Raw genomic sequence first — 27495 nt, 5'->3', positions numbered from 1 at the left:
AATCAATTAAATCAGCAGATTAAAAATTGGAAATAAACCATAAAGTGCTGAGGTATGCACCACGACCAATACAGTGTAGAGAGGAACGTGTGAATGGTGTAATGAGCTGTTCAACGCAACTCTCAGAGACATCTGATGAAGTAATTTTCGGATGGCGGAAGCATTGTGGATAGGTGGTGCAGCGGTAAAATTGCTGCCTTACAGCGCAAGAGACCCAAGTTCGATCCTGACTATGGGTGCTGTCTGTACGGAGTTTGTACATTCTCCCCGTGACCACATGAGTTTCCTCCCACATTCCAAAGATTTGCAGGTTTGTTGTTTAAAAATTTGCTTCTGTAAATTGTTCCTAATGTGTGGGATAGAACTAGTGTCGGCTCGAACTCGGTGGGCCAAAGGGCCTGTTCCCAAGATGTAACTCTAAACTAAACTATCTGAATGTTGAGGGAGGGGGAAAAAAACAGGTTAATACATTTTTGATGCTTGTGTTGTAGTGGCCAAGGAAAGAACGCTCACGTTTTCACCAATCTTTCCACCACCACGCACAAGAAACACAAGACAGACACCATTGTATGCAGATACCGAGAAGTGTGTTCAACTCTGGCTGAACAACTTCTAATCTTGTATGTGGACTCGATAAGAAGAAGAAGTGGCCATCAAGTATTCAGGGGATAGACACAAAATGCTGGAGTAACTCAGCGGGACAGGCAGCATCCCTGGAGAGAAGGAATGGCTGACGTTTTGGGTCGAGACCCTTCCACAGACTGAGAGTCAGACGAGAGGGAAGCTTGAGATATGGAAGTGTACACAGAGAATGTAAGGTGTGAAAATGACTGATCAAAGCAGATGCTGTTCAAGGAAACGTAGCTGATGAAAATGTTGGCTGAGGGGAAGGTGACAACGAGGCATACAAACAGTAAAATAACCAGGAGGACAGTGAAACTAGTCGGAGAACCAGGGTGGAGATGGAGAGAGAGGGAAAGTAAATATTAATTAAAGTTGGGAGAAATCAATATTCATACAGCTGGATTGTAAGATGTCCAAGCAAAATATGAGATGCTGTTCCTCCAATTTGGACTGGGCCTCAATCTGACAGTGGAGGAAGCCCAGGACAAAAAGATCAGCGTGGGAGGGGAAGTCAAGTGTTTGGCAACTGGGAGATCAGGTAAGTCTAGGCGGTCTGAGCGGAGGTGTTCAACGAAACGATCGCCAAGCCTGCGCTTGGTCTCGCCAATATATAAGAGAATTGATGGTTGTGGTTGGAAGTTCAGAGTAGGGGGATTTTGGATGGTGGAGAATGATGCCCTTGTGAGGAGGGATGAGTGTGAGAGGCAAGTTGTGCTCTTGGTCCTAAGTGTGCCATTGTACTCTTTGCATTTGGTAAACTACATTTTAACAAGAGGTCGGACAGACTTGGATTGTCTTTTCTGGTTATGGGGAGACCCTGATAAAAACGAATTATCCAAATACTCAGCTGCTCAGGCAGCATCTGTGGAGAGAATTGAATGGAATTAATGATTCGGGTCAGTGACCTTTCACTTGGAAAATAATGTTAATGTGGACAAATTTCTATCCAATGGATTCCAGTTTAACACCAATATTTTTAGTTTGGGTTAGAGATACAGCGTGGAAATAGGCCCTTCGGCCCTTCGGCCCACTGAGTCCGTACCGACCAGTAATCCCTGCACACCAACACCATCCCACACACAAGGGACAATTTACAATTTTACCAAGCCAATTAACATGCAAACCTGTACGTCTTTGGAGTGTGGGAGGAAACCGGAGCACCCGGAGAAAACCCACGCAGGTCACGGGGGGGAACGTACAAACTCCGTACAGACAGCAATAGACAATAGGTGCAGGAGTAGGCTATTTGGCCCTTCGAGCCAGCACCACCATTCAATGTGATCATGGCTGATCATCCACAATCAGTACCTATTTGCCTATTTCCTTCGCTCCATAGATGTTGTTGCACCCGCTGAGTTTTTCCAGCACTTTAGTCTACCTTAGATTTTCCAGCATCTGCAGTTCCTTCTTAAACACCTCGTTCCTGCCTTCGCCCCATATCCCCTGACTCCGCTATCTTTAAGAGCCCTATCCAGCTCTCTCTTGAAATTATTCGTGGAATCGGTCTCCACTGCCCACTGAGGCAGAGAATTCCACAGACTCACAACTGTGTGAAAAAGTGTTTCCTCATCTGTGTTCTAAATGGCTTACCCCTTATTCTTAAATTCGTACATGTGGACAGGATCGAGCCCGGGTCTCTGGGGCAACTCTACCGCTGAGCCACTGTGCTTGCGATACTGTGAGTGTTCTTTAATAAAATGAAAAGACTTGCTACAACTCTTCCCTTTAATATATATATGTATTCACAGTATAAAATGAACAGCTATGGGAGCCATCCCTTTTATATGGGTCTTGAAGAGGAGATCGAAGCACATGGTGTGCTATTATTGAACAGCAATGCGATGGGTGAGTTAATCTGTTCTTGTGATTTTTTATTTAAAGAATATATTAATCATTTCCAGCTTCATTTTTGCATCAAAATCCAAACAGCAATGTAATCCTAGTAAAACATGCTAAGAATATAAACATAATATTTAAGGCCGAGTTAGATAGATTCTCGGTTTAGTACGGGTGTCAGGGGTTACGGGGAGACGGCAGGAGAATGGGGTTGGGAGGGAGAGATAGATCAGCCACGATTGAATGACGGAGTAAACCTGATGGGCCGAATGGCCTAAACCTGCTCCTATCACTCATGAAAATTCTAAGTTTACATATATTTTATTTTATTAACTCTTTGTTTCGCGGTTCGTGGTACATCGAGCGCGAGGGCCGTGCGGACTTGGGTCTCCACAAATGGCCGTGCCAGCGTGGTGTATATGCAAAGATAATTTTCCTGTGCAGTTGCATATTTAGTTTAGTTTAGAGTTAGAGCGCGGAAACAGGCCTTTCGGCCCACCGAGTCCGTGCTGACCAGCGATCCCCGCACACTAGCACTATCCTACACACACTTGGGACAATTTACATTTACACCAAGCCAATGAGCCTGTACGTTTTTGGAGTGTGGGAGGAAACCGAAGATCTCAAAGAAAGCCAATGCAGTCAAGGGGAGAACGTACAAACTCAGTACAGACAGTACCCGCAGTCGAGATCAAACCCGGGTCTCTGGTGCTGTAAGGCAGCAACTCTACCGCTGCGCCACTGTGCCACCCTGATATATGCAAAAATAATTTTACTGTGCAGTTGCATATGTGACAAATAAATCTCCATCGAACCATTGCTTATTGAAAATTGCTAGAAACCGTCAGTATAAAAAATGAAGCACATTTTATTAAATTTGTTTCTGTCCTGTAAAAAAAACACTAAAGATACCCAGCAACGATAAATAATTGATGCCAGATCAACTTAGCCTGCTTCATATATTCACGTTGTCATCTTAAGGTCTGTGTGGACTTTAATTCTGCTTTGATTTCCTGATTTATATGGCCATGAAAGTAGTCAATACAAATATCAAAGTTAATTGCTATAAACCGATAAACAACCCACAAAGCAAAGAATTACAGCTGATGATAATCAGGCTAAAGATCCGAAATGTTAACGTTTCCATTGATCATTGATAAACTGTCTGCATGAAAGGTGAAACAAAGCATTGGGATGATTGCTTGCTCACAGTCCATGAAATGCATTTAACAGATGTGACTCGCACAGAGGCGCAACGGCAGGGTGGCATCCCATATTCACAAGTTCATCAGTTCTAGGAGCAGAATTGGGCCATTCGGCCCATCAAGTCTACTCCAGCAATAAATCATGGCTGACCTATCTTTTCCTTTCAACGCCATTCTCCTGCCTTCTCCCCGTAACCCCAGACAATCCTGACTAATCAAGAAATCCTGGGTCAATGCCTCCAAACCACAGTTACTGAGTACAAAACAACAAATGTAACTGTGGGAGCCCTTTATGTGGCGACTATTGCATACCCTGGGCATGCACGCAAAGAATGTCACTGTGACCTGTCACATGTGACAATAAAGTATTCATTCAAATGGGAATAACTGAACAATTTTCTGGAATTGTTCAATTTGGGTGAGTGTTGGGTCCAGACTGTGTCTGGTCAAACGATGATGTATTGAGCTCAGTTGGATAGAGGAATCAGTGGGAGTGGGACTCGATTAGAGAGAGGTACAACCAGAAGCTCAGGAAAGGCGACACAATTGTGCAGGTGGATAAGTGATGGTCTTGGAATCATGATAAGGCACAGACATCGTGGGCCAAAGGGCCTGTTCTTGTGCTGTACCAAACTATGTTCCGGGTTCCAATTAGGGACACATTCAAGCAAAAGTTCAGGACTACATTTTGCAGCTAATGGAGTTCAAAGGTTATGGGGAGAAGGCAGGAGAATGGGGTTGAGCGGGAAAGATAGATCAGCCATGAATGAATGGCGGAGTAGACTCGATGGGCCGAATGGCCAAATTCTGCTCCTATGACTTATGAACATATGGAGTTGTTTTGCTAATTAAAGCACACGGTATTGGGGGTTCAGTATTGATGTGGATAGAGAACTGGTTGGCAGACAGGAAGCAAAGAGTTGGAGTAAACGGGTCCTTTTCACAATGGCAGGCAGTGACTAGTGGGGTACCGCAAGGCTCAGTTCTGGGACCCCAGCTATTTACGATATATATTAATGATTTGGACGAGGGAATTGAATGCAACATCTCCAAGTTTGCCGATGACACGAAGCTGGGGGGCAGTGTTAGCTGTGAGGAGGATGCTAGGAGGCTGCAAGGTGACTTGGATAGGCTGGGTGAGTGGGCAAATGCATGGCAGATGACAATAAATTTGTATTGTATAGATGCAGTATAATGTGGATAAATGTGAGGTTATCCACTTTGGTGGCAAAAACAGGAAAGTAGATTATTATCTGAATGGTGGCCGATTAGGAAAGGGGGAGATGCAACGAGACCTGGGTGTCATGGTACACCAGTCATTAAAAGTAGGCATGCAGGTGCAACAGGCAGTGAAGAAGGCGAATGGTATGTTAGCATTCATAGCAAAAGGATTTGAGTATAGGAGCAGGGAGGTTCTACTGCAGTTGTACAGGGTCTTGGTGAGACCACACCTGGAGTATTGCGTATAGTTTTGGTCTCCTAATCTGAGGAAAGACATTCTTGCCATAGAGGGAGTACAGAGAAGGTTCACCAGACTGATTCCTGGGATGTCAGGACTTTCATATGAAGAAAGACTGGATAGACTCGGTTTGTACTCGCTAGAATTTAGAAGATTGAGGGGGGATCTTATAGAAACTTACAAAATTCTTAAGAGGTTGGACAGGCTAGATGCAGGAAGATTGTTCCCGATGTTGGGGAAGTCCAGAACAAGGGGTCACAGTTTAAGGATAAGGGGGAAATCTTTTAGATCCGAGATGAGGAAAACCTTTTTCACACAGAGAGTGGTGAATCTCTGGAATTCTCTGCCGCAGAAGGTAGTTGAGGCCAGTTCATTGGCTATATTTAAGAGGGAGTTAGATGTGGCCCTTGTGGCTAAAGGGATCAGAGGGTATGGAGAGAAGGCAGGTACAGGATACTGAGTTGGATGATCAGCCATGATCATATTGAATGGCGGTGCAGGCTCGAAGGGCCGAATGGCCTACTCCTGCACCTATTTTCTATGTTTCTATGTTTCTATGTCTGAAGAAGAGTCTCAACCCGAAACGCCACCTATTCCTTCGCTCCATAGACGCTGCCTCACCCGCTGAGTTTCTCCAGCATTTTTGTCTACCCTGGGGGTATGTATTTTCAAACGTTCATGCTCTGTCTGTATATCTGCACTAATTCTGCAAATATATCGTTTTGCTCCAGATGTGACTCTTCAACCATCTCCTGCTCTCACCTATCGCACTATTGGAGGAATCCTAGATTTTTATATGTTTCTTGGTCCAACTCCAGAAGAGGTGGTCAAACAGTACACATCAGTAAGTATCTGTTTTCCTTCGCTGAAAGATAATAACCCGGGAGTATGGATTTGGAGGGAAGTTGATAATGCTTAATGGTACTGGCCGGTGGTGGGGCTATGGATGAAGTGGTGGAGATGATGGTGTAGCTGGCAACTTTCAAAGTTACAAAGTACCCAGATAAGCAGTTAATGTGATGTAACCTTACAAGGCTGCTGACTTGGATCAGGAAAAGTAGAATTGGTCATATTAATTCTGCAAGGACACTCATTGTTATTATTATTATTATTATTATTGTTATTATTATTATTATTATTATTATTTTTCTGTGGTTCTATAAAGCAAACACAAATATTGCTAAATAATTCAGTGAGAAGTCTCAACCATGTTTATTCAGAACCAGTACACATCTCTAATTTTAAATTACTCCCCAATCAAAAGGTTCGAGAAAGCAAATACAAATTTTTGCAAAAGGATTTAGTGTGAAGACTCAAATTTTTTTAAATTGAAAATCAGTATTTGTTGTAGGTTTATATGAATACGTTTAAATTACTTCCCAATTATGGGCTTTCTTGGCTATTTCAGGAGGGCATTAGGAGTTTACCACATTGTTCTAGGTCTGGGGTCACATTGACTCGACTGAATGAGGACATCAGATTTCATTCTTCGAAGGGTACTGGTAAATGAGATGACCTTTTCAAACAACAGGCAGTCATTATGGTTTTGTTCCAAATATATTGAATCTTAAATCCACAAATTTGAAATTCTGCCACTGGATCTTCTGACAAGGTCTCTGGATAGGTCTCGACCCAAAATGTCGCCTATCCATGGTCTCCGCAGATGCTGCCTGACCCGCTGAGTTACTCCAGCACTTTGTGTCCTTCTCTGTTTACTAGTCCAGCCACATCCACTCCACTGCTCTGTCTAGATTGAGTTGAAAGCTATACCTTGATGTACGAGGCTGAATGTTAATGCAAGGACAAGTTAGGTTGAACAAGTTAGGTCTTTATTCTTTGGAGCGCAGAAGGTTAAGGGGGGGACTTGATAGAGGTCTTTAAAATAATGAGAGGGATAGACAGAGTTGACGTGGATCAAGCTTTTCCCATTGAGAATAGGGAAGATTCAAACAAGAGGACATGACTTGAGAATTAAGGGACAGAAGTTTAGGGGTAACGTGAGGGGGAACTTCTTTACTCAGAGAGTGGTAGCTGTGTGGAATGAGCTTCCAGTGGAAGTGGTGGAGGCAGGTTCGATTTTATCATTTATAAATATATTGGATAGGTATATGGACGGGAAAGGAATGGAGGGTTATGGTGTGAGTGCAGGTAGATGGAACTAGGGGGAAATAAGTGTTCGGCATGGACTTGAAGGGCCGAGATGGCCTGTTTTCCGTGCTGTAATTGTTATATGGTAAGTCATTCCATGGTCACTTGCAAAATAAGCATTTGAAAGGGAATGACCAACCTTTATGCAGGTCCGAAGACTTGATACAAAAATGTGGAGTAACTCAGCGACAGGCAGCATCTCTCGAGAGAAGGAATAGGTGACGTTTCGGGTCGAGACCCTTCTTCAGACTAATGCAGGTCTGTTTGCTTGCACAGACAGAAGTCCTAAACCTCACCATAACGTGTGGGGGGAGAATGGTTGACCCATAATCTCTGAACTTCATACAAAGTTCCAGACTGGTGGGTAAATATGGCTTTATAGAATTTAAAAAGAAATAGCAAATGCACTCCAGCTGATTCAAGCTCCCTACATTTTGTACATTCAATTTTCTAATACTAGATGTGAATTAACCACCAAGGGATTTCTTCCAAGCTGTAATCTGATAAGAGTGAAATAATAGATGCAGAATCTTATTGCAACTGTACTCATCATTCATGAGAAAATGATTTGCGGATAAATGTCTATTCTCTTGATTACTTTTGTTGAGATTGTCATTGGTAGATTCCATTACTCAAGCAATAAAGTAACGTGAAAATTGGCGCAGTGAAAGAGCGGCACAGTGGCGCAGCTGGTAGAGCCGCTGACTCACAGCTCCAGGGTCCCGGGTTCGATCCTGACCTCGGCTGCTGTCCATGTGGAGTTTGCACGTTCTCCCTGCGACCACGTGGGTTTCCTCCGGGCGCTCCGGTTTCCTCCCAAAGAACTGCAGATTTGAGAGAGTGGGATTACGTAGAACTAGTGTGAACGGATGATCGATGTTCAACGTGGGTCTGTATCCATGCAGTATCCCTAAACTAAACTAAGCTGTTTGATGGGTCCCATGGTTAGTGTAACAAAATATATATAGGAAATAAGAGTACCACTCAATATGCGCTAAATATTTAATCAAAAAAGCACAGTACATATGACTATAAAAGAGAACCACACGACTGAAAAGAAAACTTCATTTTTCAATGCAACCAAATATTTAATTTTTTTAATGTTCATTCTAGCTTATTGGACGTCCAATCCTGCCCCCCTTTTGGTCACTGGGGTTCCAGTTATGTCGATATGGATACAAGAATCATCAGGAAATAGCTGATTTATTCAGAGACATGAGGAAAGCCAGTATACCCTACGTAAGTTTGTCATGAAATTCTTGCTGTTGTGCTGAAGCAAAGCAAGAATGTCATTGTCCGATCTGAGACACATGACAATAAACTCTCTTGAATCTTGAATCTTGAATCATTAGCAAGTGTTGTATTGAGCTATCGGCAAACTAGCATTTATTTTATCATGGATAAAATAAAATAAACGGATCAGGGCCTTTGATATGAAGAAGGCGCCATTTTGTCCCAACTTGTAACGTGTGAGAATTGGGTTTGGACGCACCAATACAGGTGTCAGAGGTTACGGAGAGAAGGCAGGAGAATGGGGTTGGGAGGGAGAGATAGATCAGCCATGATTGAATGGCGGAGCAGACTTGATGGGTCGAATGGCCTAATTCTACACCTATTCCTTATGATCTTAGGCAGTACACAAGTGTCGCCACGTTTCTGTGTAAAATAAAACTTACCACGTACTCTGACTCTCTGCCCTATCTATGCCCTGACATGATGCCAACTGAAACTGATCTCATCTACCTGCACATGACCTATATTCCCTCTAATCCCTGCACTTGCATGTGCCTCTTAAACGCCATAGTCGTATCTACCTCCACCATCACCCCTGGCAGTGCGTTCCACGCCCCCACCAACTCAATGATTCAAATCAATGATTCAATGATACTTTATTGGCACATGTACCTAGTTACAGAGAAATGCTTTGTTTAGCATACACCCGGTAACATCAAACAGCAGACCTTGCCTAGGCAGGGACTCTGCAGAAGGACCTGGACAGGTAGGGAGAGTGGGCAGAGAAGTGGCAGATGGAATATAATGTAGCAAAGTGTGGGGTCATTCATTTTGGTAGTAGGAATAAAGGCGTAGTCTATTTTCTAAATATTGTGAGAATCCAGAAATGGAAGTGCAAAGGAACTGGGGAGTGCTGGTGCAGGATTCCCAAAAAGTTAAACTGCAAGTTGAATCGGTAGTAAAGAAAGCAAACTCAATGCTAGCATTTATTTCAAGAGGGCTTTTCAATGTGATCAGCCATGATCACATTGAATGGCGGTACTGGCTCAAAGGGCCGAATGGCCTACTCCTGCACCTATTGTCTATTGGCTTATATACAAAAACAGGGATATAATGCTGAGGCTCTACAAGGCTGGTAAGGTCGCATTTGGAATATTGTAAGCAATTTTGGGCACCATATCTGCTGGTTCTGGAGAGAGTCCAGAGGAGGTTTACAAGAATGACCCCAGGAATGAGTGGGTTAACCTATGATGAGCGTTTGTCGGCACTGGGCCTGTACTCACTGGAGTTTAGAAGAATAATGGGGTCCTCATTGAAACCTACAGAAATGTGAAAGGCTTGGATAGGGTGGATGTGGAGAGGATGTTTCCACTAGTGGGAGAGTCTAGGACTAGAGGTCACAGCCTCAGAATTAAAGGACATTCTTTTAGGAAGGAGATGAGGAGAAATTTCTTTAGTCGGTGGTGAATCTGTGGAATTCCTTGCCACAGATGGCTGTAGAGACCAAGTCAGTGGATATTTTTAAAGCAGAGATAGATAGATTCTTGATTAGTACGGGTGTCAGAGGTTATGGGAAGAAGGCTGGAGAATGGGATTGGGTGGGAGAGATAGATCAGCCATGATTGAATGGCGGAGCAGACTTGATGGGTCGAATGGCCTAATTCTACACCTACACCTTATGACATTAGGCAGTACACAAGTGTCGCCACGTTTCTGTGTAAATTAAAACTTCATCATCATCATCCTTTATTGTCATCATGCAAAGCAACAGTTGTACAGTGCAAAATGAGAAGACGTTTCCCAGGGAATACCGGAGCATCGCACATAAAACTTAAACATTTCACGCATAAAAATTTAAAAAAATTAAAAAAACAATCCAGTTCCTGATAAAACAGTACGAATAATTAAAAAAACTGCAGGTAAAAACAGCAACATTAAAATACAAGTAAAAACAGTCTTAAAATGTCCAGGGCATCTGATTTAAGTGGCCAGAGCCAATGACAGAGTTATTACTCAGTGCCAGAGTTATTAAATTGTCAGTGCAAAGCAGCAGAATCAGGTGGAGTGACTGTTTAGCAGCCTCACAGCCTGTGGAAGGAAGCTGTTTATCAGTCTGATTGCTACTTACCACGTACTCTGACTCTCCGCCCTATCTATAATCCCCTCATAATTTTATATAATCTTGTACCATATTAACTCTTTGGTTGCAGGATGTCCAATACGTTGACATTGATTTAATGGAGCGGCAGTTGGATTTCACCCTGGATGAGGATGACTTCCAGGGTTTGCCAGATTTGTTTTATCAAATGAGAAATGATGGGATGAGAACCATCATAATTTTGGTAAGCGCCTGACCAGCCTTCGTGGAAATATTAGACTTCCAATTCCAGTTTGGATTCCAGCGTGGATAACGTATTTCTCCATTAACCATTAAGGATCCAGCAATTTCAGGGAATGAAACCCAGTCTTACAAAGCATTTACCAGTGGACTGCAGGAAAATGTGTTCATTACGTGGGAAAATAGTCCTGACATCATGTGGGGAAAGGTAATCTTTATTTTCAAGTTTATTGAGATATTCAAAATTCAGCAATGCTTTGAAGTGATTTCAGTTACAGTAATCAGAGCAGCGATTCGGAAACTCCAAGCCGCTGAGAGCGTTCTTCTGTTCCAACGCCGGTGCTTCAATCATCCCGGCGAGGGGGCCTGAACATAGCGGCGACTGCGGAGGGTTCAATGGCCCCGACCACGGGTGAACAAGAGGAAGAGGGCTGAACTTTTCTGCCTTCCCTCACAGTGGGAAACGTCGATTCCGCTGTGGGGGATGTTCATGTCATGTTCATTCTATAGTGTTGTATTCATTTTATTTTATTTGCATGTTAACTCAAATTTCACTGCACCATTTTGTGTATGTGACAATAAATGCAACTTGAATTATTATGGGTTTTCTGCCATCATTGAAACTTTTCTCAATGGTTGTATAGTATGTAAAGCAATTGTAATCCTCAAACTTATCGTATCAATGTTACAGGTATGGCCAGATCTCCCAAATGTAACGGTAGACACAACAAAAGACTGGGATTATCAAGTGGAAGTAAGCAAGATTTATCAAAACATTTACACCTTCAGCTGAAATATGTATGCAGCGATGTAACAGAGTGGCGCAGCGGGTAGAGCTGCTGCCTTACTTACTGTGCCAGAGACCCGGGGTTCGATCATGACCTTGGTTGCTGTCTGTGTGGAGTTTGCACGTTCTCCCTGTGACTGTAAGGTTACTCAGGGTGCTCCGGCTTCCTCCCACATCCCAAAGACATGTGGGTTTGTAGGTTGATTGGCCCCTAATGTGTTGGGAATGGAGGAGAAGGTGGGATAACACAGACCTAGTGTGAACGGGTGGTCGATGATCAGCACGGACTCAGTGGGCTGAAGGGTCTGTCTCCATGTTATATCTCGAAACTAAACTAAAAGACGTATCCAAAGCTAAATGGCTTGCCATGTATTTGCATTGAAGCAGCAAACTCAAAAGATGAAGTCAAAATTATTTTGGACTAGACGTCCAACATGCAAGGGAAATTTGAAATAAAATCATATGATCACGCACATTGGAAGCCCTGAGTCTCTTGCAAAGAGTGGGGGAAATCGAGAACCAGAGGGCATAGGTTTAAGGTGAAGGGGGAAATATTTTATAGGAATCGGAGGGGCAGCTTTTTCATGCAAAGGGCGGTGAGTGTGTGGAACGAGCTTCCCGAGGTGTTAATTGTGGCAGTGACGATTGTGAGCTTTAAGAAGCAATTAGACAGGTTTAGGGTGTGAAAGTGGATAGGACAGGTTTAGAGGGCTACGCGCCAAGCTCAGGCAAGTGTGACTAGTGTAGATGGGGCATGTTGCTCGGTGTAGGCATGTTGGTCGGTATGGGCAAGTTGGGCCTGTATCCACTCTATGACTCTATCTAGAAAATGTATAAATGAAATGGACAAGATATTTGCTGTTCTTGCTTAAAATGGTGGTTTTGTGTTGTTGCAGCATTATCGGTCGCATGCTGCTTTCCCGGACTTCTTCCGCAATACAACAGCAGATTGGTGGCACAGATTGATTAAAGATTATCACACCAATCCATCGGACCCAAGCAAAAGTGTGAAGTTTGATGGCCTTTGGATTGTAAGTGTTCAAATACTGTCTCTCATAAGACCACTAGGGGCGCCGCATTGATGGCAGCCTCTGCCTACATGGTTTTTCTGTCTTTTTTTATTTTAGTTTCTTAACAGTTTGTTTGGAGGTTTCTTTAGTTTTTCTATGTGGGGGAGGGGGGTAGGGTAAAGGGGAAACCATTTCCCAGTCACTTCCTGGCTAGGATGCGACTATTCTCCGTGTTGCGTCCTCGCCCCCCCTCCTCGCTGCCTACCAACCGGACCAGAGCTTCAGCAGCGGCGGGGCAGCGCTGGATTCACCGCGGAGCGGGGAGATGCCTACATGGATCGCCGTTTGAAGCTCCGGAGTGTTGGGCCTGCAGCATCAACATCGCGGAGCTGTGGTTCGTACAGCACCCAGCGCGGGCGCCGCTGACTTCAAACTCTCGGGGAGGTCCTGGGACCTTTTGCCGAGAGCCGCCAGCATGAATCTCCGCCCAGCGCGGCCTGTGCACTTCGGGAGCCGCGGACTCCGGTAGGAAGTGGCCGATTCGGAGGTCCAAGCCGCTGAGGTTGTCCTCGCGTTCCGACGTCGGAGTTCCATCATCCTGGCGAGCGGGCCGCCCGTAGCGGCAACTGCAGGGGGCTCGGGAGGCCCCGACCACGGGTGAACATCAAGAACATCAGAGGAAGAGACTGACTCTGGTGCCTTCCCTCACAGTGGGAAACTTTGATTCTGCTGTGTGGGGATGTTTTATGTTGGACTCAATCGTGTGTTGTGTTCTTTATTTTATTTGGTATGGTGTATGGTGACCACACATTTCACTGTGCCAACTGGTCCTGTGACAAATAAATGTATCTTGTATCTTACCAATAATTCCTGTTTCAAATTAGCAATAGAAAAACATTTGGGCAGCACAGTGGCGCAGAGGTAGAGTTGCTGCCTTACATCCATTGCTGTGCCAGAGACCCGGGTTCGATCCCGACTACAGGTGCTGCCTGTACGGAGTTTGTACGTTCTCCCCGTGACCACATGGGTTTTCTCCCACACTCAAAAGACGTACAGGTTTGTAGGTTAATTGGCTTGGTGCATGTGTAAAATTGTCCCTAGTGTGAGTAGGATGGTGTTAACATTTGGGGATCGCGGGCCGAAGGGCCTGTTTCCGCGCTGTATTTCTAAACTAAACTAAACTCGCCCGGATTCCAGGCCCAGTTCCGGACCTGAAGAAGGGTTTGAAGAAGGGTCTCGACCCACAACGTCACCTATCCATATTATCCAGAGATGCTGCCTGACCTGTAGAGTTAAGGGCCTGTCCCACTTTCACAACCTAATTCACGACCTCTGCCGAGTTTGCTCTTGACTCATACTCGCAACATGGTCGTCACGAGGTCGTACGTAGGTCGTAGCAGGCCGTGATGCTAGTCGTAGGTACTCGTGGCATCAAGTAGGTCGGGGCGTTTTTCTAGCCTGATGAACCCCCCCCCCCCCCCTTTATGGTCCGTATTAATGAGGGTTTACTGTATTTTGATTCTGTATTTTTTTAATATAGGACATGAATGAACCAGCAAGTTTTGTTCATGGATCTACTGAAGGCTGTTACAATGCAACATTGAACAATCCACCTTATATGCCAGGTCAGGACATTTTCAACTAAAGAATTCTTGAAATATGTCTCAGCAAGTCGACACAAAAGTGTGATTTGAGGTTTGAGATGAATTGGCTGCAGGGTGCCTTGTCGTTTAAACAGAATACAGCTCACCTGCAGGTCCTGTAACTGGGAACTGATGCATATCAGTTTCAGATTGTTCTGCATTTAAAAAAAAATAAAGACACAAAGTGCTGGAGTAACTCAGCGGGTCAGGCAGCATCTCTGGCGGACATGGATAGGCGATGTATAGACCATGTTTTGGGCCTGAAGAAGGGTCTGAAGAAGGGCCTCGACCCACAACGTCACCTGTCCATATTATCCAGAGATGCTGCCTGACCTGTAGAGTTAAGGCCCCCACCACTGCTTGCCTCTGTTCGCCTATTACCTGCCATACTTTGTCTTTCCTTTCCTCTCTTCCAGCTTTCTTTCAACCTCCACAAACAGTCTGAAGAAGGGTCCCAACCCGAAACGTCGCCCATCCAAGTTCTCCAGAGATGCTACCTGACCTGCTGAGTTACTCCAGCACTTTGTGTCTTTATTTTGGTTAAACGACATCTGCAGTGCCTGTGTCCACATTAAAAATATATATATTTATATATATATATATTTATTTTTTTAAGGAGCTGTACAATTTTATGTATAATTTTAGCCTCAGTGCGTGGGACTAGCTGTCATTTGGCCAGACAAAAGTGCTGGAGAAACTCAGCGGGTGCAGCAGCATCTATGGAGCGAAGGAAATAGGCAATGTTTCGGGCCGAAACCCTTCTTCACACCTGTCATTTGGCCAGGTTAACTTTGACAATGTAGGAACAGTCTCAAATTGATGTCAGTGCAAATCATAAGCAGTGTTATGGTACATGCCCTCTGTTACCCAAGGACAGCCTGTGCCAGTCTCACTGAGGGAGTGGTATTGCCCTATTTTATAAGGTCATGTGATAGGAGCAGAATTAGGCCATTCAGCCCATCAAGTCTACTCCACCATTCAATCATGACACCTGTACTAACCAAGAATCTATATATGCCTAGGAAAGAACTGCAGATGCTGGTTTAAATTGAAGGTAGACACAAAATGCTGGAGTAACTCAGCAGGACAGGCGGCATCTCTAGTGAGAAGGAATGGGTGACGTTTTGGGTCGAGCCCCTTTTTCAGGCCTTTCTACCTATCTATCCATCTCTAAGAATCTATCTATCTCTGCCTTAAAAGGCAGCCTTTCCATTAAAAATACATTGTGCCGCCCTGTGATTACAATATTTTATGTTTTAATGGTTTTGGACAGGAAAATGATAACAGGTGTCTGAGGTTATGCGGAGAAGGCAGGAAAATTGGGTTAGGAGGGAGAGATTGATCAGCCCTGATTGAATGGCAGAGTAGGGCCAAATGGCTTAATTTTGCTCCTATTCCTTATGAACATAATGGGAGTTTTTTTTAATATATAAGCCCAGAACTTATAAACAGGACAGAAAATGATTGTTTTCTGGAAACTTAGTCGAGGGGGTTTGAGAGACTGACTCAACCCAACAGTTGATAAAATCACAATCTGTTGTATATTTATCACTCAGTATGTAATTCCAGAAAAAGGAAGAATTTGGTTCATTATGTTATGTTCTATATTCTGTTGTCACCTTTTTATTTTGAGCATCTGTATAATTTTTATTTCGAAGCTCTTGAATCAAAACACTTGGGATTGCAGCACAAGACTCTGTGCATGGAGAGCAAACAGTTTCTGGCAGATGGAACCACAGTCAGACACTACGACGTGCACAACCTGTATGGATGGTCACAAACAAAACTAACATTGAAGTAAGTTGCAGAAGCATCACCCTGCAATCATCCATGATTGTATGAAAGCATGGCAGCACAGCGGTAGAGTTGCTGCCTCACAGCGCCCGAGACCCGAGGTCGATCCAGACCATGGGTGCTGTCTGTACGGAGTTTGTACCTTCTCCCCGTGACCTGCGTGGGTTTTCTCCGGGTGCTCCGGTTACCTCCCGCACCCTAGTTACCATTGGATAGTGTTAGTGTGCAAGGATCGCTGGTCGGCATGGACCACGGACTATATAAATCCCATCCATTATTATTGTTAAAGCAATCTAAACTAAGCATCTTGGATAAAGTGGCAGATATTAAAGAAAGGAGTGAATAAGGGGAAACAATGCTGCTTTTGAATTGGTCATAGAGTCATGTAGTATGATAACAGGCCCTTCGGCCCAACTTGTCCATGCCGACCAACATGCCCCAATTACAAGAAGGGTCTCGACCCAAAACGTCATCCATTCCTTCTATCCAGAGATCCTGCTGAATTACTCCAGCAATTTGTGTCTATCATTAATGTAAACCAGCGTCTGCAGTTCCTTCCTACACATCTTTCATTACAAGATGATGAAATGCCATTAGCCTGAAATATTTATGTTTTGTGTTTGCAACTGTGAGTTATATTATTGCGCTTTAGTTATTGTATATGATCTGTGTGTGTTGCGTTTACAGACCTGGTACGCTGTAAGAATCTTAGAGAACAGAAATGGGCCTATTTGGCCCAACTTGCCCATGCCGACCAACATGCCCCATCTACACTAGTCCCACCTGTCTGCGTTTGGCCCATAGAAAATAGGTGCAGGAATAGGCCACCCAAAATCAATACCCATTCCTGCTTTTTCCCCATATCCCTTGATTCTGTTAGCTAAACCTAACTCTCCCATGAAAATATCCTGTGAATTGGCCTTCACTGCCTTCTGTGGCAGAGAATTCCACAGATTCACAACTCTCTGGGGGAATCTTGCAACGCATGTTGCAATCAAAAGCGCTTGAACAATTGGTTGGGAAGAAAGCAAAACTGTAAGAAAAGTTTTTTCCACATCTCAGTCCTAAATGACCTACCCCTTATTCTTAAACTGTGACCCTGTATCCCTCTAAACCTTTTCTATCCATGTACCTGTCCCAGTGTCTTCATGCTGATCTACATCGGTGAGACCAAGTATAGGCTTGGCGATCGTTTCGCCGAACACCTCCGCTCGGTCCCCATTAACCAGTGATCTTCCGGTGGCTCAGCACTTCAACTCCCTCTCCCATTCCGAATCCAACCTTTCTGACCTGGGCCTCCTCCATGGCCAGAGTGAGCACCACTGGAAATTGGAGGAGCAGCACCTCATATTGGGCAGTCTGCACCCTAGCGGCATAAACATTGACTTCTCCAATTTCCGGTATCCCTTGTTGTCTCCTCCCCTTCTCAGCTCCCCCTCAACTCTGGCTCCTCCTCTTCCTTTCTCCTTTCTTCTCCCTGCCCCCCGCCCCCCCCCCCCACCCTACATCAGTCTGAAGAAGGGTTTTGGCCCGAAACATTGCCTATTTCCTTCGTTCCATAGATGCTGCTGCACCCGCTGAGTTTCTCCAGCACTTTTGTCTCCCTGTGTCTTCTTTATGTGTTGACAGTACTTGACTCAACTGCCCCCTCTGGCAGCTCGTTTCATATCTGTGTGATGGATACCCAGGACGGGAGAGTTCCTCCCCGCCACGGGTACCATGTAATCCCGTGCTACCTGCTCCATGGTCAGATAGTCAGCGACTAAACCATCTCCCACACCTGGTTTGCCAGGTGAGCAGGGGGCTGTGGACCGCCAGCAGGACCAAAAACAAGACCCGTCAAAGGGTGGATGAGCTTCTAGAGAGCCAACGGCCATCCACACTTCACGGTAGAAGTTGCGATCACTGTTGCGCGTAGCATTGTAAGGAATGCCCGTCAGAAACCAGCACCGCTGCGTTGCTAATGGTTTTCAACGATTTAATAATAATAATCATCTGTGTGGAAAAAATGAACAGATACCAAATTATTTGCTTGATTTACTCTTGGTGAATTATATGTTTGAAACATTTTTGCACTCAAATTTTTTTTGCTGGTTCCACATCTGCAATGCAGTAATTTCACCCGAGAGATGATGGAATCAGCATTGACACCTGTCTATGAATGAATTTATAAATGAATGTCCCACTATTTTTGAACTGGATTACATTGATTTAGTGATAGCAAGTCAGAGGAAATTAAGGCCAATTGATCTTGTAAACGCAGAACTAAAAGGCAATGGTTTACGAGAACTGAAGATGGCGAGACACAAAGTGAATGTGACTTTAGGAAAATGAGTAGGATTGAGCAGCAGAGAGGGTTTGCTCTCTGCCATGCTTGGGTAAGATAATGCACTAAAGATAGACACAAAAATACTGGAGTAACTCAGCGGGACAGGCAGCTTCTCTGGATAGAATGAATGGGTGATGTTTCGGGTTGAGGCCCTTCTACAGACTGAGAGTCGGGAGGGAGATACAGAGACGAGGAAGTGTAAGGTGTGAAGACGAGACAAAGGGGATGAAGATCAAGGACCATGTGGAATAGATCATTGTTAGCAAGGAGATGGTAACAACTGATAAAATGTAAACAGGACAGTCAGACTAGTCGGAGAACTGGGAAGGGGGGAGGGATGGGGAGAGAGGGTGGGCAAGAGTTACTTGAAGTTAGAGAAGTCAATGTTCATACCGCTGGGGTGTAAGCTACCCAAGCAAAATATGAAGTGTTGTTCCTCCAATTTGCGCTGGGCCTCACTCTGACAATGGAGGAAGGCGCAGGCTAGAAAGGTCAGTGTGGGAATGGGAGGGGGAGTTAAAGTGTTTAGCAACCGGGAGATCAGGTAGGTTTAGGCGAACCAAACATAAGATTAAGACAACGCACAGCCTCCCTTGCAGCACTCATTTAGACCGTGCTGCTTCCTGCTGAGAAACAAAAGGGTTTGTGTGTAATGTGAGGAATTCAACAACATGAGAAATGGGTACAAGAGCAGGTCACTGGGCCCTCTGAGACTGCTTCACCATTGCACTCTAATGACTGTTGTACCTTGACATCTACTACCTGCTGGATAGAGTAGGAGGATTATCTTGGTACAGAACTCAGTTTGAGAACTTCAAGTGAAACTTCACCACAACTGTAGATTGGTTTTACGTAAGTGTGCAGATTATCTTTGCAATTTATTCCTAGTAAGAGGCAGCTTTTCTTATCCACAAGGTTAATTGAGACACACTTACCAACAAGCATCCTGGGGCTAGCCTGGATTGTTCATAAGACCTAGAGCACGGGCTGGACTTTGGAAATGGTGCCAAATCCTGGCGCCTCTTGCATGCGGGCTCAACAGACTATTTGTGTACACTTTGCTCATCGGGGATAGTGCTTAGGTGCGGCAATACACTCCTGGGCCGCATGGAAGAAAATAATCTCACTGTACATGTTCATAGGTGACAATAATGAACCTGTGAATCAGAACAGTTCAGGCAGGGATTTGGTCAATCCTGAATCTTGCTAATGAACAAATTGAATTATGATTTACTGTACTTCATATAGCAATATGTTTAAGACTTTTGGACAAGTAGAGGGATAGGAACGGTTTAGAGGGACATGGGCCAAATGTGGCCAGCTGGGCCTTGTGTAGATGTTGGTCAGTGTAGGTAAGTTGGGCCGAAGGGCCTGTTTCTGTGCTGTACAACTCCATTGAGAAAGAAAGCCGGTACAAATACTTGTGGGGATGGGGGATGGTACGGAGAGCAAGCGACTTGTTTACCTTTGGCCCTATAGTTTCCTGTTAGTAAGAGATGCAGATTCTCTTCAGTAAACCATGCCTAAGACTTTCTGATATAAAAGAGCAGTTTACTCCGCGTTTGATTGAAGCTTTCAATATGCAGATTGATGGTGAATATATTGAAGCTGTGCAGTCTTGTAAAATCTTATCTACGTTCTGGGTAAAGTAGGAAGCTCCAACTAAATCTTTCGGCGGCAGTGGTAGAGCTGCTGCCTTTCAGCGCCAGAGACCCGGGTTCGATCCTGACCACGGGTGCTGTCTGTACGGAGTTTGTACTTTCACCCTGTGACCACATGGATTTTCTCCTAGTGCTCTGGGATCTTCAGAGACATAGAGGTTTGTAGGTTAATTAGCATTGGTAAATTGTAAAACTTGTCCCTGTTGTGTAGGATGATGCTAGTGTACAGGGTGAACACTGCTCGGTGTGCTAAATGGCCTGTTTACACTCTGTCTCTCTCTAATGTCTAACTTTGGCTTTTGGAAAATGTCCTGTTCTCAAGGGATTACCCGCGTTTATTATCACAATGTCAATCTTACATTTGTCACTGCAATTACAATGCTTGTAATCATGCAATCCTGATAGAAGTCCTGAGCTTACATCTGCCTCTTTGGTGACCCTCGGGCTATCTTTGATCAGACTTTGCTGGCTTTACCTTGCACTAAATGATATTCCTTTATCATGTATCTATCCACTGTAAATGGCTCGATTGTAATCGTGTATTGTCTTTCCGGTGACTGGATAGCACGTGACAAAAGCTTTTCATTGTACCTCTGTAACGAAGGTTAACCTGTGATGAGCATTTGTCGGCACTGGGCCTGTACTCGCTGGAGTTTAGAAGAATGAGCGGGGACCTCATTGAAACATAAAGAATAGTGAAAGGCTTGGATAGGGTCGATGTGGAGAGAATGTTTCCACTAGTGGGAGAGTCCAGGACTAGAGGTCAAAGCCTCAGAATTAAAGGACGTTCTTTTAGGAAGATGAGGAGAAATTTCTTTAGTCGGAGGGTGGTAAATCTGTGGAATTCTTTGCCACAGAAGGCTGTGGAGGCCAAGTCAATGGATATATTTAAGGCAGAGACAGATAGATTAGTACAGGTGACAGAGGGAGAAGGCAGGAGAATGGGGTTTGGAGGGAGCGATAGATCAGACATGATTGTATGGCGGAGTAGACTCGATGGGTCGAATGGCCTAATTCTACTCCTATTCCTTATGACCTTATGTACCTCGGTACATGTGACAATAAACTAAACTGAACTGATTTGATTTATTTCACAGATCTCTGCAGAACATAACTGGACAGCGAGGGGTTGTGGTGACTCGTTCAACGTTCCCATCTAGTGGCCAATGGGCAGGGCATTGGCTGGGAGACAACACGGCAGCCTGGAATCAGATGCACAAATCAATCATTGGTAAAATACATCGAATCTTCTAAATACATCTAAAAATAATATTTAATATAATTCCACTGTTACATTCCTCTCTTTTTTCCTGAACGGATTAAATTCCAACTCCGCTGGCATCATCCTGGTTCTTTGTTTTCTCTTACACAGAGAGATTGATTAAAACACAAAGTGCTGGAGGTACAGGCAGCATCTGTGGAGGTTAATGGACAGATGACATTTCTTTTCAGGATCCATTTTAAGACTGATAGGAGTAATGGGGAGAAAGCTCAAAGAGACATGGGGGGGGAGTACAAAGCCTTGTCATTGATAGGCACAAAGAGCTGGAGTGACTCAGTGGGTCAGGCCACGTCTCTGGAGAACATGGATAGGTGACGTTTTGGGGTGAGACCCTTCATCAAACTGATTGTGGGGAGATCGGTGGGGGGCAGGTGGGAGACTGGAAGCAAGAAGAAGAAAAAAACAGGACAATCAGGGCCGGACACAGATGACCTCAGTCTGGGAGGGTCGCTGATCGGCTGATTGTTGGCTAGTGACAGTGTGATCCCAAGAGGAACTGGAAACAGACCTTTAATGGAGCGACGGGGCCAGGGGTGAGAAGGTGAGGGGGGGAGTGGGTGTCAGTTCGGGACAGTGTGATCCCAAGTTTGATCTTTAAGAGTTTCTCCCAATGATACAGAGAGGGCAAAGCTGCATCACTATTACAGAGTAAGGATGAATTTTCCTACCTGCCCGATCTCAGTCGATTCATTGTCTCACTGCATTATGTATTCATTGTGCTATTTTAAACCATTTCTAATGTAATTGTATTGGATTAGATTGCATTAAAACACAACACACAGGATGTAACATAAAACCCAGGATAATGTTGTCAATGAATCATATTCACTAATGCTTCTATAAAAATCAATGAGCTCTTCAATATAGGATTGCATTGTTAATGATTCTCTTTCTTAGCTGCTGTATCTACTCTAACCTTTAAAAATCTTTTCAGATTTAGTGACACCAATTTACATTGGCACCATTCAGAAAATTCCTTGCTAGCTTTTGCATTAGCCCAAACCTCTGTTCATCAAATCTATGTCCATCTTTTCCACATTGGGTCCCTTAATTCTGGTTCATTCCATTCACAGTTTAGAACCAACCCAAATGAAGGAACCAGTCCCCATAAACTAACGACAACAACAAAAATCAAAATCGGTGCGTTTATCTATTTCTTGCCAAATCTTCATGAATACATTATTTCCCTTTTTCCTCCAAGGTTCCTGCCTCCAGTTTCACTGACAAGACACAATTCTTAATTTTCGGAATGGTTTCCTTCAGTTAATGTCCGAGTTAATGCCTAATGGCAGTTGAATACTCCACAAATATTCAGCTCATCTGCCTAGTCTTCTGCATCTGCAACATTGCCTACTCATCCACTGCTGACACTTACCCATGTTTTCACCTGAAAGGTACTTCGGGACACCCAGAGTTACTAAGACACACAATATAAACGTATCTGTCTTCTTTAGACGTTAGAGATACAGCGCGGAAATAGGCCCTTCAGCCCACCGAGTCTGCACAGACTGGCGATAACCCAGTATGCTAGTAATATCATAAGGTCATATGGAATGAATGAATGAATGCCTTGTCGTTGTAAGCACTGCATACAACAAAATTATTATTGTCACTCCATTGGTGCATAATATACAAACATAAAAACACAGGACACAATTTAAAAACAATTAAAAACCATTTATGCAGTGGGCCCATGTCTGCGTCCCGTTTCCTCCTAAATTCCAGTATTAGCTCCTTTGTCTTTGTGGTGTTCTAGGAGTGGTGATCCTAGGAGTAGGATTGGGCCACTCGGCCCGTCAAGTCTACTCCGCCATTCAATCATGGCCGATCTATCTCTCCCTCCTAACCCAATTCTCCTGCCTTCTCCCCATAACCTCTGACACCTGTACTAATCAAGAATCTATCTAACTCTGCCTTAAACCTCTGCCTCTCTCGCACACTACGGAAATTTCACAATTTTACCAAAGCCGATTAACATAGAAAATAGGTGGAGGAGGAGGCCATTTGGCCCATCCAGCCTGCAACCTGCTAACCAAATAATAATAATAATGGATGGGATTTATATAGCGCCTTTCTAATACTCAAGGCGCTTTACATCGCATTATTCATTCACTCCTCAGTCACACTCGGTGGTGGTAAGCTACTTCTGTAGCCACAGCTGCCCTGGGGCAGACTGACGGAAGCGTGGCTGCCAATCTGCGCCTACGGCCCCTCCGACCACCACCAATCACTCACACACATTCACACAAAGGCAAAATGACATTCATTGTATGGTACAGTGTTGTTGCTGCTCCCTCTCCTGGAGTGAAATACATTGTCACCTACGCTAATATCTTCCAAGAACATTGCCTGGATTGGAGGGTGTTGGCTGAGGAGAGACATGATAGAACTATATAAAATGATGAACAGGGTAAACAGTCTGAAGCTTTTTTCCAGTGTGAAAGGTTAAAGGCTAGAAGGCACAGCTTTAAGGTGAGAGGGTGATATATAGGAACAAGGGACTGCAGATGCTTGTTTACAAAAAATGATGCAAAGTGCTGGAGTAACTCAACAGATCAGGTAGTATCTCTGGAGAACATGGATAGGTGATATGTTATGGATAGGAGTCTGAAGAAGGGCCCTGGCCTGAAACATCATCTATGAAACGTCAGGTCAGGGGGAGTTCCCCCCGCCACGGGTACCATGTAATCCCGTGCTACCTGCTCCATGGTCAGATAGTCGGCGACTAAACCGTCTCCCCCCCCCACCTAGTTTGCCAGGTGAGAAGGGGGCTGTGGACCCCCAGCAGGACCAAAAACGAGCCAACGGCCATCCACACTTCAGTAGAAGTTGCGATCACTGTCGTACACAGCATTGTAAGGAATGATGATAAAGCACACACACACCAAAAGCCTATACTTCCAGCGGCGGAAGTCCGCAGGAACTGGAGGACAGAGATGTGTGGTGCGTCCGTCACCGTTCCCGTTGGAAACCAGCACCACTGTGTCGCTGATGTTTTCAATGATGATGAATGAATTTTCCACAGATGCTGCCTGACCTGCTGCAGTATTTTGTGTCGTTTTTTTAAAAAAAGATGATGTTCAGGGCAAATTTATTTTCCTACAGGGTGATAGGTACCTAGAACCCACTGCCATGGGTGGTGCTGGTGGGGGAAGATACCATAGTGGCATTTGCAAGCCTTTTGGACACTGCAATACCAACACTGCAATTTCACCTTCTCCCTCTCAAACTGCAGGTTGAATTTTATCACCTCACGGTCAGTTTCTGAGCTGAGGCACAAGATCTGGAGAACTGTTGAAAGGGAAATTGGATGTGGAGGCTCAAATGCTCACAGTGAACTGTACAGCACAGGAGCAGGCCCCTCAACCCACAATGCCGTTGCTGAACATGATGAAGAGACCAATTCTTATCTGCCTTCACATCATCCATTTCCTTCAATTCCCTGCATATCCTTGTGCCTATCCAAACATCTCTTGAATGCCACTATCATATCTGCCTACACAACAGCGGTTTTCCAGGCACTCACCACAAAAAAGATTGCCCAGCACATCTCCTTTCAAACATTGCTCCTCGCACCTTAAAGCCATGCCCTCTAGTCTTTGGTAGACAAAAATACTGGAGAAACTCAGCGGGTGAGGCAGCATCTATGGAGCGAAGGAAATAGGTGACATTTTGGGTCGAGACCCTTCCTCAGACTTTGACATGTCCACACTGAGGAGAAAAAAGGTTCTGACTGTCTGTCCTATCTATGCCTCTCATAACTTGATACACTTTTATCTCATCAACCTCCACACAGTTTTCTAAAGTTCCTGATTGTTTTCTGCTATTATGATATATTTTTGCTCGTGTAATATCAATCGTGTAAAAGCAATGATTTTCTATTATAGGAATGATGGAGTTCAGTCTATTTGGAATTTCTTATGTAAGTCTATTTAAAAACTCCTTTTGCAGAATACAGTTGAAGCCTTTATTTTCATTATACCGTGACAATTTCATGTGCATTAATATATATACATTTCATTGGATTTTAGACGGGAGCAGATATCTGTGGCTATTTTACAGAATTCTACCTACGAACTGTGCCTGCGATGGATGCAACTTGGAGCGTTCTATCCGTATTCTCGGAATCACAATGGAATAGGATTTCACGTAAGTCATCTCTTGGCCACTGGAGTCATAGAGTCATAGAGTGATACAGTGTGGAAACAGGCCTAACTTGCCCACACCAGCCAACTGTGTCCCAGCTACATTAGTCCCACTTGCCTGCACTTGGTCCATTATATCCCTCCAAACCTGTCCTATCCATGTACCTGTCTAACTGTTTCTTATACGATAGGATAGTCCCAGCTTCAACGACCTCCTCTGGCAGCTTGTTCCAAATGCCCACCACCCTTTGTGTGAAAAGTTACCCTCTCAGATTCCTATTGATACTGTAAATGCAAAGTAGAAAGAAAAATCTTAATCTTCATGAGAAAACGAATAGGCGATATTTTGGGTCGAGACCCTTTGCCAGATTAGGGTTCTGATGAAGGATCTCGACCTGAAACATCACCTATTCCTTCTCTCCAGAGATGCTGCCTGACCCACTGAGTTACTCCAGCACTTTGTGTCTATCTTCGGTGTAAACCAGCATCTGCAGTTCCTTCTTGCACAAATCTAATCTTCATGTTCCCCATCAAGACTGGGGACAGAAACAATCGGCTATTTTGGAAAAAAGGAAAAAAATTGCTTTCTTTCCACAAATGGCTGTGGAGGCCACGTCAATGGATAGTTTTAAGGCAGAGATAGCTAGATTCTTGATTAGTACGGGTGTCAGGAGGTTACGGGTAGAAGGCAGGAGAATTGAATTGAATTGAATTCCTTTATTGTCATTCAGACCTTACGGTCTGAACGAAATTTCGTGCCTGCAGTCATACATACAATCATACAATAATAAACAACACTAAACACAAATTAACATCCACCACAGTGTATCCTCCAAGCACCTCCTCACTGTGGTGGAGGCAAAAATCTTAGGGCTGCAGTCTCTTCCCTCCTCTTCTCCCTCTGCGCTGAGGCGATTCCCCACCGGGCGATGGCAACGGGCCGGCTCAAACACCGCGGCCCGGGGTGGTTGAAGCTGCCGCCCTCCAGTCCAGCGGACGCAGCCACTGGCCCGCGGCTGAACCCCGGACTCAGGTCACCGCCGCCAGAACGCCATCCCAGCCACCCGAGCACCGTTCCAGCCCCGAGCTGGATCGCCCTCACGTGAGTGCCATTCCACCCTCGAGCTGGGCCGCTCCGACAGGAGTGCCATTCCACCCTCGAGCTGGGCCGCTCCGACAGGAGTGCCATTCTACCCTCGAGCTGGGCCGCTCCGACGGGAGTGCCGTTCCTCCCTCGGGATGGGCCGCTCCGACGGGAGCACCATTCCACCCTCGGGATGGGCCGCTCCGACGGGAGCGCCACAGCCCCTCCGGGAGAGTCTCAGCCCCTCGCCAGGCCGCCCTCACGGGAGCGTCACAGCCCCTCACGGGAGCGCCGTTCCAGCCCCGAGCTGGGCCGCCCTCACGGGAGCGAGCCCAGGGTGAGTCCTGACTGGCTGCCTCCGGACTCTCGAGGTCGCCAGCTCCGCCATTAGGCCTCAGCGCAGACGGAGGCAGAGAAGGGGGATACGACAACAAAGTCGCATTCCCCCTAAGGGAGAGACAGCAAGCCCCGTTTCAACCCCCCCCCCCGACCCCCACATAAACACAACCTAAAAACCAAAAACTTAACTAGACAAAACGAAAAAAAACAACACCAAAAAGTTAAGACAAACGGACTGCAGGCGAGCCGCAGCCGTTCACCAGCGCCACCACTTCCGGATGGGGTTAGGAGGAGGAGATAGATCAGCCGTGATTGAAGGGCGGAGAGGACTTAGTTCTGGCGAGTTTGCCCTCGACTCATACTCGCAGCATGGTCGACACGAGGTCGTAGGAGATCTTCGTAACTCTCCTTCATGCTCGAGAGTGGTCTCCGCGTACACGAGGCCTCATCTAGGTCGCGGCGTTTTTTCCAATATGTTAAAAAATGCCCGTGAGTGGAAAAAATCAATACTCTTTTTACTCGTAGGTTTAGTCGTAGTAGGTCGACATGTTAGTCGTATGTAATCGAGGGTAGTCGAA

The 27495-nt window shown here is 45.0% G+C and overlaps 1 protein-coding gene across 1 annotated transcript in view; it reads left to right on the top strand.

Moving 5' to 3' along the window:
• Nucleotides 1-27495, top strand: part of si (sucrase-isomaltase) — a 191940-nt gene that overhangs the window by 130050 nt on the left and 34395 nt on the right. The window contains 13 exon segments of the mRNA XM_033031193.1: nucleotides 2373-2469; nucleotides 5856-5968; nucleotides 8386-8511; nucleotides 10716-10847; nucleotides 10941-11051; nucleotides 11535-11597; nucleotides 12527-12661; nucleotides 14181-14265; nucleotides 15942-16080; nucleotides 21165-21298; nucleotides 25237-25271; nucleotides 25381-25413; nucleotides 25415-25498. Coding sequence (XP_032887084.1) covers nucleotides 2373-2469; nucleotides 5856-5968; nucleotides 8386-8511; nucleotides 10716-10847; nucleotides 10941-11051; nucleotides 11535-11597; nucleotides 12527-12661; nucleotides 14181-14265; nucleotides 15942-16080; nucleotides 21165-21298; nucleotides 25237-25271; nucleotides 25381-25413; nucleotides 25415-25498 — 1287 coding nt within the window.

The sequence above is a fragment of the Amblyraja radiata genome, chromosome 13 (genome assembly GCF_010909765.2).
Source record: "Amblyraja radiata isolate CabotCenter1 chromosome 13, sAmbRad1.1.pri, whole genome shotgun sequence".
Classification (NCBI taxonomy): domain Eukaryota; kingdom Metazoa; phylum Chordata; class Chondrichthyes; order Rajiformes; family Rajidae; genus Amblyraja; species Amblyraja radiata.
The sequence above is the reverse complement of the archived record's forward strand: the minus strand, read 5'-3'. Positions and strand labels throughout refer to the sequence as shown.